The sequence below is a fragment of the Phyllostomus hastatus genome, unplaced genomic scaffold (assembly GCF_019186645.2).
Source record: "Phyllostomus hastatus isolate PE091 unplaced genomic scaffold, TTU_PhHast_1.1 phas_scaffold_760, whole genome shotgun sequence".
Classification (NCBI taxonomy): Eukaryota; Metazoa; Chordata; class Mammalia; order Chiroptera; family Phyllostomidae; genus Phyllostomus; species Phyllostomus hastatus.
Genome location: NW_025334040.1, coordinates 3,690,859 through 3,708,168, shown reverse-complemented (window position 1 = coordinate 3,708,168; position 17,310 = coordinate 3,690,859). Strand labels below are relative to the sequence as shown.

General features: G+C 45.5%; 1 protein-coding gene across 5 annotated transcripts in view; it reads right to left on the bottom strand.

Annotated features, from left to right (window-relative positions):
• Window positions 1–3,885: 3,885 nt before the first annotated feature.
• Window positions 3,886–17,310, bottom strand: part of CHEK2 (checkpoint kinase 2) — a 30,858-nt gene continuing 17,433 nt past the window's right edge. For all 5 annotated transcript variants that reach the window (XM_045826719.1, XM_045826721.1, XM_045826720.1 and 2 more), the window contains 8 exons: window positions 15,988–16,049; window positions 14,233–14,332; window positions 12,459–12,545; window positions 11,036–11,199; window positions 10,697–10,812; window positions 9,608–9,693; window positions 5,527–5,607; window positions 3,886–4,706 (listed from right to left, as the gene is read on the bottom strand). In XM_045826719.1, the coding sequence (XP_045682675.1) occupies window positions 4,617–4,706; window positions 5,527–5,607; window positions 9,608–9,693; window positions 10,697–10,812; window positions 11,036–11,199; window positions 12,459–12,545; window positions 14,233–14,332; window positions 15,988–16,049 (786 nt within the window). In that variant the 3' untranslated portion in view covers window positions 3,886–4,616. The remainder of the gene's footprint in view (window positions 4,707–5,526; window positions 5,608–9,607; window positions 9,694–10,696; window positions 10,813–11,035; window positions 11,200–12,458; window positions 12,546–14,232; window positions 14,333–15,987; window positions 16,050–17,310) is intronic.

Here is a 17,310-nt window from a genome sequence, read left to right as displayed (position 1 = left end):
CGTGGAGGTGTGCGAGCACGTGCGCTAGCGTAATTGGCGAAGTGAATGCCGGTGTCTCTGGGAGAGTCAGACTCTATTAAGACCCTTAGAATCCCACATCTCTACTAACTTTTGCGAGATTAACGTCAGGTGTCCGGGGGTCTGTTTCTCCTCAATAGAAAGGTCTGACAACTAAGGTGTGTTGGGAGGACACAAGGAAATAATCCAGATAAAATGTCAACAATGCGCCTAAAACATACCAAGTGGTAATCGAGTGTCAAGACCTCTTAAAAAACAGTTTTGCTTAATTCAGTCTCGCCTCCATTTTTCAAACTGGGAAAATTTGAGTAGATCACTTGGCTGAGCCAGAGAACCTCGATTTCTAAGTTTGCAAAGGCAGAGTGGCAGAAATAACTCACAGAGATGAGCTTTCAGGAGACGACGCATGTGTGTCCCGGAGCACAATGTCTGGCACACACCAAGTTCTTCAAGCTTCACTGATAAGATTCTGGCCCTATCCTTCCAAGACTCCTAAAAGTCTAATGAAAGGGGCTCTGCTCCCAAACCCTGTGGTGTAATTAGCTGGGAGGGGTTCACTCAACCTTGAAGCTGGAAGGACTGTTGCTTCCCACATCTTTGCTTTCCATTCTCTGCCCCAAACCTCTCTGAAAACCCTAAAGTTGGCAGAAAAACAGAAGTAGGGAATGTTTTCCCTAGTAAAACATTACTTTCTTAGGGGCGAAAAAGGAGTCGGCAAGCTTCTCTTGGAGTTTGTAAATGGTTTAATTTATTAGTCTGATCTTTTCCAGGTACAAGTGACAAATAAAAACAAAAACAAACCAACAACAACAAAAAAAAAACTCAGCCTGAAGTAAAATAAAACAGGGAACATACTGAAAAGTCCTGGGTGGTACCTCACTGCAGGCATAGCTCAAGCTAGGCACTTAAACAATAACCTCAGTCTCTCTCCAGTCTCATCTCTGCTTCCCTCTGTGATGACTTCATTCTCTTCCCAGTGTCCTACCTCATATCTGACCAGGAAAGCAGGAGCTGATTCCCAATAGTTCCCTCCAAAATCTCAGGGTTAACTTTCATTGCACCCATTTGGGTCACATGCCCTTGCCAATCACAAGATTGGCCAGACCTGGCTATATGGAGCGCCTCTAGGAAATGGGTGCAGTCAAGTTCTCCTGAAGGACATGGAGTGGGGGCAAGTGGGATGAGGGATGTCTTCCCCAGAAAAATGGGGATGCAGTTAGAATAAGAAGCACAAGGTGGAGGACTGGCACAATTAAGACTGCCCACTGCATCATCACCTAGGCACACCGCAGGTCCACCACAGAGCAACATGCTTGTTCTTCAGAAGAAAGTGGCAGTTACCTCAGTTGCTTAGAAATGCCCCTCCACCTCTGCCCCCACCACACACCCCAGATCTGGCATTGCTCAAATCTGCTTTGTCAAAGGCATCTCAACTGTCTACCCATTTTGTCTGCCCTCCAGAAAGCTGAACAGATGATACTTCTTTGCTCAAGAACTTTCAATAGCTGCCCCCCCACCCTGCCCCCGCTACTTATGTGGCCCTCCCACCTTTAATGATGGAAGCCAGCACTGATGGATCCCTTACCATGTGCATGCCAGGCACTTTAAATAGACCACTGAATCCTCATAAACACCATATTAGGTTGGTACTCTTACTGCACCCGTTTCGAAGTCACTTGCCCGAAGCCCAAGTCAGAAAATGCAGAGTTCAGATTAGCACAATATTGTTCTTACCACTGATGTTGTCATCCATTTGCTCCACTTTCATTTGAGCAAGTTGCAAAGTCCTGTGATCATCTTCAGCTGGATGGCCAGTGGGACGATCTCTACCAGGGAAAGCTCCTAGGCCACAGGTGGGAAACGCAAGACCCTTGGGCCAAATCCAACCCTCCATCTGGTTTTATTCAGCCCGGCACCTTGTTTCTACCTGGCAGCAGCACCGAGCTCTCCCTTAACTGTTAAGGAGTAGTTACATTTGTAGTCCTAAAGTTACATTTGGCCCTTTGAAGGCAACCACAAGGCTAATGTGGCCCCCTATGAAAATGAGCTTGACACCCCTGCCCTAGGCACCCCTTCAGCTTCCTAGTGAGGGATGGACTCTTAGCTTTATCATCTCCCCCTCCCCCATTTCATGGGATGGAGGACCCCCCCAAGAAATAAGAGGTTATAAAGCAGATGTTACGTGGCCCTAGGTCAGCAGCTGATACCTCCCCACAGGTGAGTGTATTGGCTTCTTATGGCTGCTGTAACAAATTACCACAAATTGGGTGGCTTCAAACAGCACAGGTTTGTTCTCTTACAGTTTCACATGGCTAGTTAAGGTGTAGGGACTGGTTCCTTCCAGAGGCTCTTAGGGGACAATCCACTTCCTTGCCTTTTTTCAGCTTCTAGTGGAAGCCTGTATTCCTTGGCTTGTGGCCTCTTTCTCCGTTTTCAAAACGCTTCACTCCATCTCTTCTGACTCCTCCTGTGTCCCTCTTAAAAACATTGTCATGACATTGGGCCCACCCCAAGAAGACAGGACAATCTTCCCATCTCAAGACCCCAACCTGCAAAGTCCCTTTTGCCATGTAAAGGAACATATTCATAAATTCTGGGGATTACGATGAGAACATCTTGGGGAGCCATTATTCAGCCTACTGTGGTCTATATAATCAGAGGAAGCTAATAAAAAGCGCTCTAGAAATAGAAAAGAGTTGGCTGACTGCCCCAGAGGGAAAAATGCCCCAAGAAACCATAGTCCTAACATTATTCAAATGAGTTAAACCCCATCTAGCTTGGCAATCTCGACCCCATTCCTTTAAATATGAAAACCACCTAAATCCCCATCTCATCCCCAGGCCAGCCAAGCCTCAGAATACTTGCACACCCTTCTCATGGAAAATGCCAACCACTACCCACTGCCTGGGGCAACCGCTGTGTGCCCCGGACGCTGCCCTGGCTGGCTCATTGGTGGCATCTGAACTGAGGCATTCATTTTATGGCATGGCCAGCAAGCTACAATGTGGCACCAACCAGCTGAAGTTACAAGAAACGAAATGAGTGGGTCAGAGACAAGAGGAGGCAGCCATTAGAATTCTATCTGGTGTCCTGGTCTCTCCCAGGTCTAGCCACCTGCAACCTGGAAAACAAATGCCCTTTTCCATGAAGTAACTTGAATGGGCCTCTTGTTCCTTGCAACTAAGGTGTCCCAACTTTCAGATGAAAGAGCTGTACCCACCTATAATTTAACACACTAACATTCAAGATTTAGACATCAGTCTCTTCTGAGTTTTGTCAGAGTCAACATCTCTGAGTCTAATTAAATATAGGACTAAGGAAATGAGGAATATTAGGGTCCGAAAGACCTGGGTTGGATCTCAACTCTGCCACTAACAACTGTGTGACACTAGACAAGTCATCCTGTTTCTTCAGCCTGGGTTCCTCACCTGTAACATGAGGGTGGTCAGAGGACCTGGCCCACAGAATCACTTAGAAGACTAGACAAGACCAACGGAGGGAGGAGGGGCTTTACACGGGCCCTCCTTGATCATTGCTGGGCCAGCAGGACACGCCCACATGCTTTATCTGCATTTCTAAAACCGAAACATCTCTGAAAATGAGTCACCCTTAACTCATCTGACGGAGAAGACTGAACTGATAGGCCTTGAAGTCTTCTCTATCCCTTTTACTGAGAAATCTGCTACAGAAATAGAAATGTTTGGTTACAGGACTCTACTGGTTATTACACATAATACAGTAGATGTGCCATGCAGGTCCCCTTCCTGAAATCATGAAAATACTGAGTTTTACAACTTATCTGGTGCCAAGGTTTCAGATGCCAAGACTGTGGTCTTGTATGTTTTTAAAAAGAATTTTATTGTGGGAAAAATATACATCACAAAATTTAACATCTTAATTTTTTTAAGTACACAGTTCAGATTAAGCACATTCACACTGTTGCACAATGATCACTATCATCCACCTCCAAAACTTTTCATCTTGCAAAACAGACACTTTGTATCTGTTGAACCAAAACTTCCCCCACCCCCAGCTCCTGGCAACCACCCTTCTACTTTCTGTGTCTGTGAGTTTGACTACTCTAGGTGCCTCATAAGTGGAACCACACAATATCTAGTATATTTCCCTGAGCATAACTGTGGACCTGTATCTTTACGAGGGCAAGGATGAGAATTTAAAACAGATCCATGGACCCACGTACCTACTATCTCAGGAGGATTGTGGCAACCAGCCAGTCTCTATTAACTCTACTCCAATTTCACTGTGCCCCTTTCCCTGAAAGTTTCTAGAGAGCCTTTAGAATTTATATGCATCTGGCCCAACGTGAAACCAGGGACATATCCTGAGAAATTTGTGTGCAAAGTAGAGTGACAGACAAAAAGCACATGATTTCAAATACACAAAAAAGCATAACAACTAAAGAGTGGATCTTCAAGCCAAAGCACAAAGCCCAGGTGCCATTAGGGTTTTAATTGTGTATCGATGTCTATGGATAAATGGCTCTTCCTGTAACCAAAACACAAACAACCAAAAAACAAATATAAAGAAAATTCTAGCAGAGTTCCAGAAGATACATTTCTTTCATGTTCAACCAGTGTTCACGAGACAGCAGCACATACAGCCAGGCGTTTTGTGGTGCCGGCGTCCTCCGGTTCCCCTTCAAGGAGCCGTTTTCGACTTGTAGAAGGCTGGAAAAAAAGAAAAGAAAGAAATGTTCAAAGAAAACCACCGGCTGATTCAAGATTATCAAAATTTCCCAATACGCTCCCAGTACATCTAGAGCATGTCATGTGAAACTCCGAGTACCAAGAATTATTGGGGTGTCCTCACTGACATCTGAATCCCCAGCAAGCCCCCCAGACTTGGACGTACTCATCACATGGACACTTCTCTCCCCATGGCTTCCCATCACTCAATGGTGTGTATTTACAGTAAGCAGCATAACCAGCCTCCTCTTGGTCATCTTCTCCTAAATCATGAAGCTTAAAGAGACAGTGATACCTTTTACTGGGAGCCCAAAGTCTTGCTCTTTTGTGGGAAGACTGCCTTTTTTGTGTCGTTGTTTTCCCATTTATATAACATTGCAAGGGGAGAGGGGAAAAGGAGCATTATCATTTACCAAAGGGCAAACAAAGAACGAACAGATGTTAACTTATACTTACAAAGAACTTGGGAGGAGTAAAATTATAATCAATAAATCATCCACCACTCCCCCAATTTTAAATGTTTCAATAAATTCAAATCTGAACTTCTAATACAGTCTTTTAATCTTGCCTTGCAGGAGACTTCTTGAATGGCAATCCCTAGCTGTGCTTCCCTAATGTATTAAAAATATCCTTCGTTATTAAATCTTCTAAGGGTATTAAAGCAGACCAAACTGAAACAAAATATCTACGACATTATTCCCTAAAAAATAAAACTGCTAGTAAAGAGGCCATTCAAATTCATCATCCTCACTCATGGGCCCTTTAAACTTGGCCTACACGTAATGACCACCATCTGGAATACCTGGGCTGGGAACTGGGGCAAAGCTGTTGACTTGTTTTCTTCAAAAAGCAAATTTTGAAATTTTCTCTTCATGTCTTCATCCTAGAAAGAAATGAAAAACATAAAGAGGCTGTGTTTGAGAGAAAGCTCCTAGAAAGATACGGCTAGGAAGCTCCTGGAAACAGGGAAGTGGGCAAAGACGTCCGGCCTGCCACCTGCCACCGGAGCGGCACGCCTCTGCGGAAGCTCTGGGAGGGAAAGGGCCACCTGCCTTCCCAGGGTAGTCTAAGCAGCGGTCAGTGCTCAGTCAGCACTGATTGAATCAAAACCACAGGCTCAAGAGGTCTTGGTGGGTCAGAGAGAACTGCCGATCTAAACAGTCAGAAGACTCTCAGAACCCGCAGCCCGGATCCTGACAGAGATGGCCATCAGGAGGCCAGAGGCTGGGGCCGACTCCACGCAGCTCCTGAGTCCTTCCAGGAGGTTGGCCCTCCCCCTGCCAACAATGCAGCCAGTTACTGGGGCCCTCCTAACAAACCAACCCAGCACCCTAGGAAAATTCACCCAGCAAGTGCTGTAACGAGTGGCCGGAAGGACTTCAAACCCACCATCTCCAGAGCTTGGGTCTAATGAGAAAGGAAGACAAGTGAACAGGTCATGACAGTAATGGTGTTTCTTCCTACTGGAAGGGCAGGGGGAGGGAGTGCACACAGAGGACTCCCACCTCACCTCCCTGGACGCTCGCCTCTGCAGGGTTCAAGGATTTGCATCTAGTAGCCCTGAGAGGCGACCTGGTTCAGCTCTCCTCACCTTCAGAAAGGTGAATCCTCCATGACTAAGGATGTAGGCTTTGGGACCAGCTGGGAAGCCCAGCCCAGCCGATATAAGTAGTGTGTGCAGAATCCAGACCCAGAGCTGCCTGACTCCAAAGCCCCATGTACTTTCCCACCCAACCCCCTTCCATTCCTCCCACGAAGCCAAGTGTGCCGCGGTGGGTGGGGGGAGGACGTAGGAATGAAGGCCTCCGACACCCAGCAATTTGATGGCTACAGAAAAATTACAGTGCTCGAGGATTCATTCACCTGTTCAATATCTAGTAGCTAGAATCACCTGCTGCTATCGCTGTTTATTGCTTCATTCCGTGTGGCTCCCCACTACCCACACACTGTAAGACTGCCAAGGCTATCTGGGTTCCATGCACACTATCCCTCAGGATCCCACCTCTCATGCAGTGCCACTCTCAAAGGTCCGTCCTTTATTTCCTCCTGTACCCACTCACAGCCTCCACCTTCCCTCCTGTCTACTTTACCCACCTTCCTTATTCACTCAGTGAACAAACATTTCCCTCAGATGCTAAGCACTAAGAGATACAGCAGCCCCCATTTCAGAAGGACTCAGTCAGGGTTGAAAACGCTGTCCCATTGTTATGGACTGAAATGGGAGCCAGGGCCTTGAAAGAAGCAATTACTAGTTAAAATGAGGTTGTTAGTGTGGGGCCCTAATCCAACATAACCGGTGTCCTCATGACAGAAACAGACACCGGAGATGTGAACACACAGAGAAAAGACCACGTGAGGACAGAGAGAAGGCGGCCATCTGCAAGGCAAGGAGAGACGCCTCAGGAGAAATCAAATCTGCCGAGACTCTAAAACTGGACTTCTTGCCTCTGGAACGGTGAGAAAATAAATTTGTTGTTTAAGCCACCCAGTCTGTGGTATTTTGTTATTGCAGACCTGACAAACTAATATACCCGTATCATCCCCAGGTGACTCACTTTTTAGACACCCTTTACACCAAGTAAACCTGTGGTATAAAGCCCTAAAGCCCCATGAGCAGGGACCCGCTTTCATTTAGGGATCCCCAATACTCTGCACCTGCTACTACCACCACATGTATCACACATTGCTCTATAGAGATTGTGGTCAGGGCTGGCCCCATCCAGACTGTCAGCTCCCCAAGGCAACAAAGTATCTTATTTCTCTTTGCATCCAGGGAGGCCTAACATTAGTTGACACACGAGCTCATTAACTACCCTCTGAAAGAATAAATGTATGAAGGCCCTGGCTGGTGTAGCTCAGTGGATAGAGCGCAGGCTGCAAACCAAAGCATCACAGGTTTGATTCCCAGTCAAGGCACATGCCTGGTATGAAGAAATAAAATTGGGACACGCCACCTCCTGTGGCAGCTCTTCGGTGCGGCCACGTAGAGCTGACCAAAAGCCTATGTAGGCCTGTATGTAAAACAAATGATCATTTAGCAATAACATGTAAGAAGAGCTCTTTCCTTTAGCATGTCCAGGTTAGCAATGTGTATCTATAAACACCCTTTCTTTGAACTGTCCAATCTATTCAAACTGTCAATGTGCACCAAAGGCAAGCAGGAAGAAATCCTCTATTTCAGGATGAGAACCTAAGGCAAAAAGTGGATATAAGGGATGCTCCCAAAACTGGATGCTCTGCTAATGACAAAACAGACCAGAATCCACATTCCCATGGCTCAGTCCCGCACCAGACCCCACAGAACAATTTCATTTCTTTAAGGACACTGAATTCCCCCAAGATAAACACTGAACTGTCATTCATTTAATGTTCACACCACCTCTTGCTGCAAAAACAAAATGTAGACAAAAGAGTATTCAAGTGAAAACCCTGTGGCTGGGTTGAACTTCGCCTTTCCCTCGGCTGTTAATGACAGTTTTTTTTTGAAACAAAAAAATTCAAGAAAAAGAGCCTCTGCTTGTTCATAACCGTTGGGCAGATGCAAACCCTGTTCCCAGGCCTAGCTCGGCGGCTCCGTCTCTTCTTTCAAGACCAGCACACTCCTCTGCTTCCACATCTGGCCCCTAAGAGTTCCCGTTAGGGCGCGTGAAAAGAGCCCAAGAAGCATGTTTTTCTTTTTCATCAAAATCAAACCCCCGCATGCAAAGGCACCCTTTGTTTCCAAATTCCTTTTCTCCCGGGTCCTGCTGTTCCAGATCTGTGTGGTCTATTAAGAGCTAAATCATCTGACAGATTTCTTCTGGAGGGGACTGCTGTTTCCAGGGCAACACCCCAAACACATATATCTACATTTTAAACATTTCTTTTAAGGATTTGTTGTTCTCAACCTGAGCTGACCTCAGCCAAACTGTCAGATGCAGAGGGCTGAAAGGGAAAGAGAATGGGGACAGTCTTCCCAGAGTCCCAGAAGCACAGTGCTGAGGCTGGATGTTTCGAGAAGTTCCTGGCCTAATGATCCCCAGAGTACGTGAGCCTCTAGCTCAAACTATCTGGTTAAGTTCCCCATCCCCACAGGAAACAGAGAGACCAAATGGAAGTTCACAGAAAGGGGTATGGCTGTGCTAAATGGAACTGCACTTAACAGAAGACCTGACATCCATCAGAAAACCTGCCCGATGTAATTTCTAAACCAAAGATTACCCCAGCAAAGCCACAAAGGATTTCCAACTCGGGCAGCTGGAATGAGGTCAGCGCATAATCTAATGGCAGCCGCAACTCCCAGCAGAGACAGAGAGGCAACACATGCTTGAAAAGCACAGGTGACAGTCTGCACTAATGGCATGCTTACTCTCCATGAACAAGTGGGACTCTTAATACCCCGATTGCTTGGGCTTAAGAAATAGTTAGGTTCTCCCCTAGGGAAGCTATCCTCCCAATCCAACCCCAGCTTCCTTGATTTAAAGTTGCAGATGGCTGGAATGCAGCCCATCCCACCTGTTTGGGGTAGAGGGTTTGAGGAAAGAGGGGAACACAGCTGCAGGTGGGGGAGTCCGAGTTAGAGCAGCCTCACAAAGGAATACAGCAAACTGCAGACCCAGGGAAGCCAAGTAGGACCAAGAGAGGCCACAAAGTCAGCTTGTCTGTCCAAGAGCCACAAATCTAGTTAAAAAAGGTTGCACCCAAACACCACACAAAGACCTCCCCACCGCTCCACCCCCCACACACATATGTACATACTCCACACACCTAAAGCTCAACCTAAAACAGCTGCATTACATAGGCCCAAAAAGCAAACATTGTGTTTCCATCCTCTTCCTCATCTCTCAGACACAGTTCAGGGCTGCCCATGCATTTTATGCTACAAGGCATTGCCCCATACCCACCTGAAGCCACGGGTGTTTTAAAGCTTCTTCTGTTGTGAAACGTGTCTTTGGATCCACTATCAACAACTTCTTAACGAGGTCCAGAGCTAAAACAATAAGATAATTTGGTAAACCAGAGTGAGAAGGGTAAATACATTCAATCAGCAAAATTGAAGTATGCCAGAATCACAGGCCAACATCCAGAAAGAAGAGAGAGGGGCTGAGGTCATAGAGGAGTCAGCAGGTATGGTGGGCAGGGCCTCCTACTCCCCCTCACTGTCCGTATTCGTCAGAGTGCTCTGAGAATACCATCTCACCCTGCTCAGACATCACAACCTCTCAGCTCTCTGTTCCTCCTCTCATTGCTGGAAGCAAGTTCAAACTAATTAAAGCTGAACTTCCACCCAGTTCTAAGGCGCTCAGGATGCAGAGCCAGCTCTTCCTGAGACCCATGGGTGGATGGTGAGAGTTCCTCAGGCGGTGAGAGGCTCCTGGAACTGCAGGCTTGGCGGATAGAAAGCTTGAGGGCCAGCAACAAGTGGAGGCCGGCTTGTGTATTGCAACAATGTTATTCCTTAGACACCTACATGTAACACAATCATCTATGTTACATTATTTGTCATTTAGTTTTAGTTTCCTACTTTTTTCTCTTGAGAATTACAAAGTTACACATTTAAATTCTTAAACACAAGGTAACTAATTACATTTAGCTCTTACATACTTATTTACTGAAAAGAAACCTGTAACTAAAAAGTTACTTATTATTTTGCACATTTAAATAGGTACCAGGCACTTGTGTGTGTTACACTTATCAAAAAACCTTTGAAGTAGGGGTTTATTGTGTCCCCTTGACAAATAAAGAAAATAGAGGCTCAGAGAGTATATGCGGAGTAGCAGACTGAGGACTTGGGTTCAGATCTGCCTGGCTCTGGAGCCCATGCTCTTAATACCTTCCTTTGCCTCTCAAACGGTGCAAAACAACAGGAAATAAGAACAGAATCGACAGGAGAAAAACATCACAGAATTTGAAAACACAAAACAAAACTTCTCCCACCACAGCACACACATTTCAGCAAACCATAAATTTCTTTAACCCTTTCGTATCCATACCCTTCTCTGAGACCACAGCCCAGACTTCGGGAATGAAGTTGTATTTTCCACTGGTGATCTGATCCTTCAGTGACACTTGAGTCTTATGCTCAGAGAAAGGTGGATACCCACTAAGGCTTCACAATGGTAGAGAGAGAAAGGAAAAGAAATCAAGTGGCATTCTCTGTGGCATTCAGATATATAGATTTTTTTTTCAGCATAATGAAAAACTAGATTTTTCTATAAATCAATGGTCAAAAACAGTGACCTACATTAAACACAAGCCCTCTACCTGGACATGTTTTTTATTTCACCTCATTAACTACAACCAGACTCTGAGGCCATGAAAACTTTTCTTACCAAATAAAAAGGATAACTCCTAAACTCCAGCAGTCCACCGCACGATTATATCCGGCAGTCCCAAAAGAATTAAGAACCTCAGGGGCCAAGTAAGTAGGGGTACCACATAAGGTTTTCATGAGAGAAGTCTCCCCCAAAATCTTGGACTGCCCAAAATCAGTAATCTAAAATTAAAGACAAGAAGGAATCATTTTTTAAAGATTTTATTTATTTATTTTTAGAGAGGGAAGGGAGGGACATAGAGAGAGAGAGAAACATCAATGTGCGGTTGCTGGGGGTCATGGCCTGCAACCCAGGCATGTACCCTGACTGGGAATCGAACCTGCGACACTTTGGTTCACAGCCCGAGCTCAATCCACTGAGCTACGCCAGCCAGGGCTAAGAAGGAATAATTTTTAATGATAGCATAAAATAAAAATATCAGTATAGTCTGCCAGTCCCAAAAGACATGCAGGTTAGATCGGTTTCTATCCTACAATTCCCATCTGCTGTTAATCTGGAATCGATAAATTCATGTCTAATTTAAAGCAATTCTGAGCTTTTCAAGTTATTTAAATTTTTTAATAAGGAATACCTTGGGTGTTCTTTAAAGATTTTATTTATTTATTTTTAGAGAGAGGGGAAGGGAGGGAGAAAAAGAGGGTGAGAAACATCGATCCAAGAAACATTGATCAGCTGCCTCTCGCACACCCCCAACTGGCAATCTGGCCCACAACTCAAGGCATGTGTCCTGACTGGGAATCAAACAAGCAAGCTTTTGGTTTGCAGGCCAGTGCTCAGTCCACTGAGCCACACCAGCCAGGTTCATTTTGCTTCAACTAAAATTCCTGAGCTGAGGAAACTGAAGGCCCATGCTTTTTCCCAACTTATCTGTATTCTCTGAAACCTTACGAAAGGTCATTATAGCCGTTATCACAGACACTCCAGGATTCTTATTAGTTATGCACGGTTCTTGTTAGATCCCAGTTTCTGGACCTTGGCTGCCCACTGGAATGTCTGAGGAGCTTGGGAAAAAACCACTTACTCCTGATGCCATCTTCAGAGATTCTGAGGAGCGGAATGGATGTCATGATTTTATTCATTTCTTACTACTTTTTAATCAGTAGGAGATTCTAAAGGGAAGCCAAGTTTGGGAAGCACTGCCTCAGATAGAAGGAGAAAATGGGAAGTAAATTCACTCATCCATTCAGACACCTCTCCCTCCCTCTGAACATAAAAGTGGCTTGTACACAGTGGAGCTCAACAGATGCCCCTTAGAATCTGCATTGAAGCAATACCACCTGATCTGTAAAAATAACTGCTAAAAGTGGAAAGACCAAATTCTCAAATTTTTTATGATCCTACTTGTTACCTGATGATCATAAACACAGTTTCTGAACAAGAATCTACTGGAATAGCCATACACAGAACATAAATTTCTTACCTTTATAAGGCAGTCCTCTTTTTGAGATGAGAGAAGAACATTCTCTGGCTTCAAGTCCCGATGTATAATGCCATTGTCATGAAGATACTACAGAGAAAGGGAGGCATGACCCTTAGATTTCATCAAGTACGCGCGTGAGAAGACCACAGCACACACACACACACACACACACACACACACACACACACACCTTATGTCCGGGTGAAACTGTAAGCCATGCTACTCACAAATATGAACATAGTCCCCCAAATCATAGAAAACTACTGGGTTAGGGGGTTAGTGTCAAGAAATAAACAAATTTGTTTTCAAGAAAATCTTTAAAAAGTACAAAAGTGCTTTTGTAAAAAGTACAAAAATGAAAAAGACAGTAAGTGCACATTTTATTTCACTTTTCAAACACAAGGTGTCGATTTCTTTTTTTTTCTTAAGATTTTACTTATTTATTTTTTAGAGAAAGGGGAAAGGAAGGAGAAAGACAGAGAGAGAAAAATGTGCGAAGGAAACATAGATCGGTTGCCTCTCACGCACGGCCAACTGGGGACCTGACCCACAAACCAGGCATGTGCTCTGACCCGGAATAGAACCAGCAACCTTTCAGCCCACAGGCCAGCGCTCAATCCACTGAACCACACCAGCCAGAGCAAGGTGTCAATTTCATCAATAAAAATATAAATCAGTGATATAGTTTGAAGACCATATTATAAAGTAAACCATAAAAATTCCACCAAAATAATACATTTGGTTATTCCAACCCCAAGAGTAGTATTTTAAAGTTAACTCTATTTAAGATGAATTAACAAATTCATCTTAAGTCAAACCATCTACAGAAGGCTGGGGGCCTTCTGTAATATGTTGATGTTTCTTTGTATGTTCATTTTTATACACTGTCATATTTCATTAAGAAAGCAATTTCCCACGTGCACTGATCTGCACTCATTTCATCTTAATAGTCTTGGTATAATATAAAGGAGTAAGTAAGTCATAAAGAAAGAGAACTGGCTAGTTGTCTAGGGGCTTCTATTTTCTCTGGCTATCCCTGGCCTGGAACAAAAATTCTTCCAAGACACTTGCCCTGGGAACGGGACCTGGTGAAGCCCCCAGGGAGGGTAAGCCCAGGTGCACGAGCCCCAGGAAAATCTCCCTCAATCCTCACTTAATACGAGAGCTGGTCCCAGTCACCACATGGCATGCGCGGAGTAGGTTTTCAAGGGAAGAAACCTTGGCTGAGATTGCCACAACCAAATTTGGTTTGGGAAAGTGCATGTTCTTCGACACAGGCAACATGCCATCACCCGTTGCTCCGCTCAGCACTTTCACGGAATAGAGAGAAGGCAGTGCACAGGCTGGCCTGCCTGCTGCAGTTAGCAGGACGCTGCATGTGAAGGGGACACCCAGTGCTGGGCCACCGGGAGGCGATCTGTCACAATCACCCTAACTTGCCAGCCTTATCCTTATACCTGCTCTGCCCCCACCGAGAGGTAAGGGGGAGTTTGAAAAGGATCATAAAGAAGTAGAGATCAATACCCCTCCAGAAATACCTCGGAGCTAAAAAGAAGATTTGTGGGCCCACATGTTTATTTCTTTAACTCCCTTTCTTACTCTGTCTTAAGCTTCACAGCAAGAGCGTTCTCATCTGAGTCAAAGGAGGAGATGTTTTTGCCAAGAACGGAACAAATACCACACACACAGGCTCTGTTCTCCAAGTTTTCATCCCTGGGCCCTCACTTTCTCCCGACGAGAAAGTAGGCTGTCATAGGCACTGTGGGCTTCTTACCTGCACAGCCAGGAGCATCTGGTAAAAATATAGTTTGCACGTATCTTCTTTCAGGCGTCTAGTCCTCACCACCCTGTCAAACAGCTCGCCTCCTTCCATCCTGAAACACACAGGCAAAGCAGGGGGTCATGCCTGGAGGGAAACTCACTTGGGTGGACAATAATAATACAAACAAAGCAAACTCATTAAGACAAGCAAAGAGTTGCCATATTTATTCACCCTTGACTTCCATTGTAAAGGCAATGCGGTACTAAACTTCAACCACAACGAAGATGTCCCCAGTGGAAACTAAGAAACAAGGGAAGATGGAAAGGGGGTGTAGTGGGCATTGGAGACACTTGGCGAGCTACTAAAAACCTGATTCATTGGATTGGAGGCAAGGCCCAGGAGTCTGTCTGCACTTGAATCACACACGCCAGGGTTTTCTGAGACAGGAGTGGAGCAGAGCAGCCAGCAACAGTAGACACAACCAGATAATGAGGGGTCTAAACCCCAGCTCTGCAACTTTCCAGCTGGGGGGCTTTAGGCCAAGTTATGTAACCTCCCTGATTTTGACTCTGCCTCCCCAAAACATAAGGATGATCCCACTTACTTTGAGGACTGTTGTAAAAACTAAGAGATAATTGACGTATGTGGCACAGTACAGCTGCTTGGCAAGGTTACTCAATCCCTCTGCTCCTCAGTTTCCTTCACTGTAAAGTGGGGCTAAAAGGAGTAACCCACCAGTAACTTGTAAGTTATGTGGACGGCTGTTATGAAGATTAAATGACTCAATCCACGTAAAGTGCTTAGAGCAGTACTTGGCTCATATTAAGTGCTTAATTAGTATCCGTTACTGTTATTGTATTATTACTACTTTTAAACTGTTTTAACTAGACCCAGTCAGTCAGGTAACATTCTATTTAATAGCAACAGATATCCCCTTGAGCACCACGAGGGCTGTCCAGTCTCTCCCAATGCTCTGAGCAAGACTGTTCTTCACTGTATAATCTTAGCAGACAACCTACATAGCCACTCGGGAGCCAAGCCTTGCCTGTCTGCCACAATGGCTGCTCCCAGAAACACTACATATTTATGCAGGAATGGACATCAGACAGGCCTCTTCCAGGAATGAGATGGAAAATTATTCTGATCACACCAAATAAAATAGGACGCCAGAGCCACTGAAATAAACCAGCACCTCGAAGATCCTCAGGTGTGGCCAGGCAACCTGGTACTGTGATCCCAAGCAGACAATCCCACCAAGGCAGGTATGTCCGAGTGATAATATCTCCCAGTGACTGAGCACCTACGTGTGCCAGGTGCCCTGCTGGGGGCTTCACAGAGTTTCATCCTTTCGACTCAGTGAATGTGGATCATTATTACCCCATTTAATACCAGGAAAATGAGATCGAGACGTGAAGTCTGCTAAGCGTGGGCAGTCCGCTAGTCACCTGCAGAGTGGGATCGAAACCCAGGCCTCAGATCCAGGGCCTGGAAACTCTGAGCTGCCTTCCTCTGAAAACACTGGAGGGGTCACCTGCAGAGTGGGATCGAAACCCAGGCCTCAGATCCAGGGCCTGGAACCTCTGAGCTGCCTTCCTCTGAAAACACTGGAGGGGTTTCAGATATGATACTAAGCCCCTCGCGTACTTGGTGGGCCCCACCGTCACACACGTACACTGAGGGTCCCCAGGATGAGAAACGCAAGCCAGCCTTAGTCTTTAAATAAGCATTTAAATAGAAACAAGTTTTTTTAAAAAGCTTACTACTTACAATTCCAAAACAATATAAAAATCTTCAGCATCAAAAAAGTCTTTAATCTTGATGATACAAGGCTAAAAGAGGGAAAAGAGGAAAACGAGTGAGAAGCTCCCAAGAGGAAAACCACAAGAGCAGGACTCACAGCGTTTGCCCAGGGGATCAGGGAGGCCAAGACCAGGCGTCTGGCCCCGTCTTGGGACATGCGGGAAAGTGGGCAGAACAGAATTAATGTGGCTCCTCAGTGAGAACGTACAAGAAACTTGCCGCCCCACCAAGTTGGCGAGGGACTGGTTCACGTTTCACACGTAAGGATGGCACCACGGAAGGAAGCCTGGTGTCCTCCCAGCCCTCCTGCTCACTGCCCCAGAGCGTCGGTGCTCAAGGACATACCCTGGAGGGGCCTGACAAGTAGCAAGAATGGAAAGCAGGCCAGGTGGGTGCCCAGCCACGCGGACAGACAGCAGGTTATTCAGCTCTGCATAACTGGAACTACAGGGTAATGGGAATGCTGTGCGACAAGAACTTTCCATTTTTCTTTTTTTGTTCCTATTTTATTTATTTATCTTTAGAGAGGGGAAGGGAGAAAGAGAAGGGGAAAAACATCAATATGTGGTTGCCTCTTGCATGCCCCCTCCTGGGAACCTGGCCTACAAACCCAGGCGTGTTCCCTGACTGGGAATCCAACCAGCAAACCTTTGATTCATTCACTGGCCGGCACTCAATCCACTGAGCCACACCAGCCAGGGCTCCTCCCATTTTTCAAGGGAAATTCCAGTTTCATAAGAACTCTGGAGCACATCTGTGGGGTGAGGGAGACACACACTGATGGCTGATAGTTTGTGACTCTGGTCAATGCAGGATGCATGTAACATTAAAGAATAGTACTGTGTAGCTTACAATGCATATTTAATACAATGATTTGATGCTTAGAAAGCAAACCATTGGTTCTTACAGAAAAATAAAAAAGGGTGGACAGCAGAGCTCAGTGGTTAAGAGATGTAAAAGATGTGGCATCTATCAGGGACATACCCCCACGCCCCAGCAAGGAGGATGACTGTGATTTTAACAGAACTAAGGGGAAGAAAGCTGTAAGGATTTTAGATTAAAGAGTAGCAAAACTTGTCAGACTGATCTCCCTACAAAGCACATTTCTCCATATCCACTGCTCTGATTAAAACCCCCCAAGTGGCACCTTCCCATGGTGAACTGTTATACAGCGGTGACTGAATGCCCCCCTGCTTCTCCCAGCACGGTGCGTTTTGGAAACATGACGCCAAGTGGAAAAGGCAAGTCGTGAGAGACTTCAAAGAGCATGAAGCACTTCGATTGTATGGT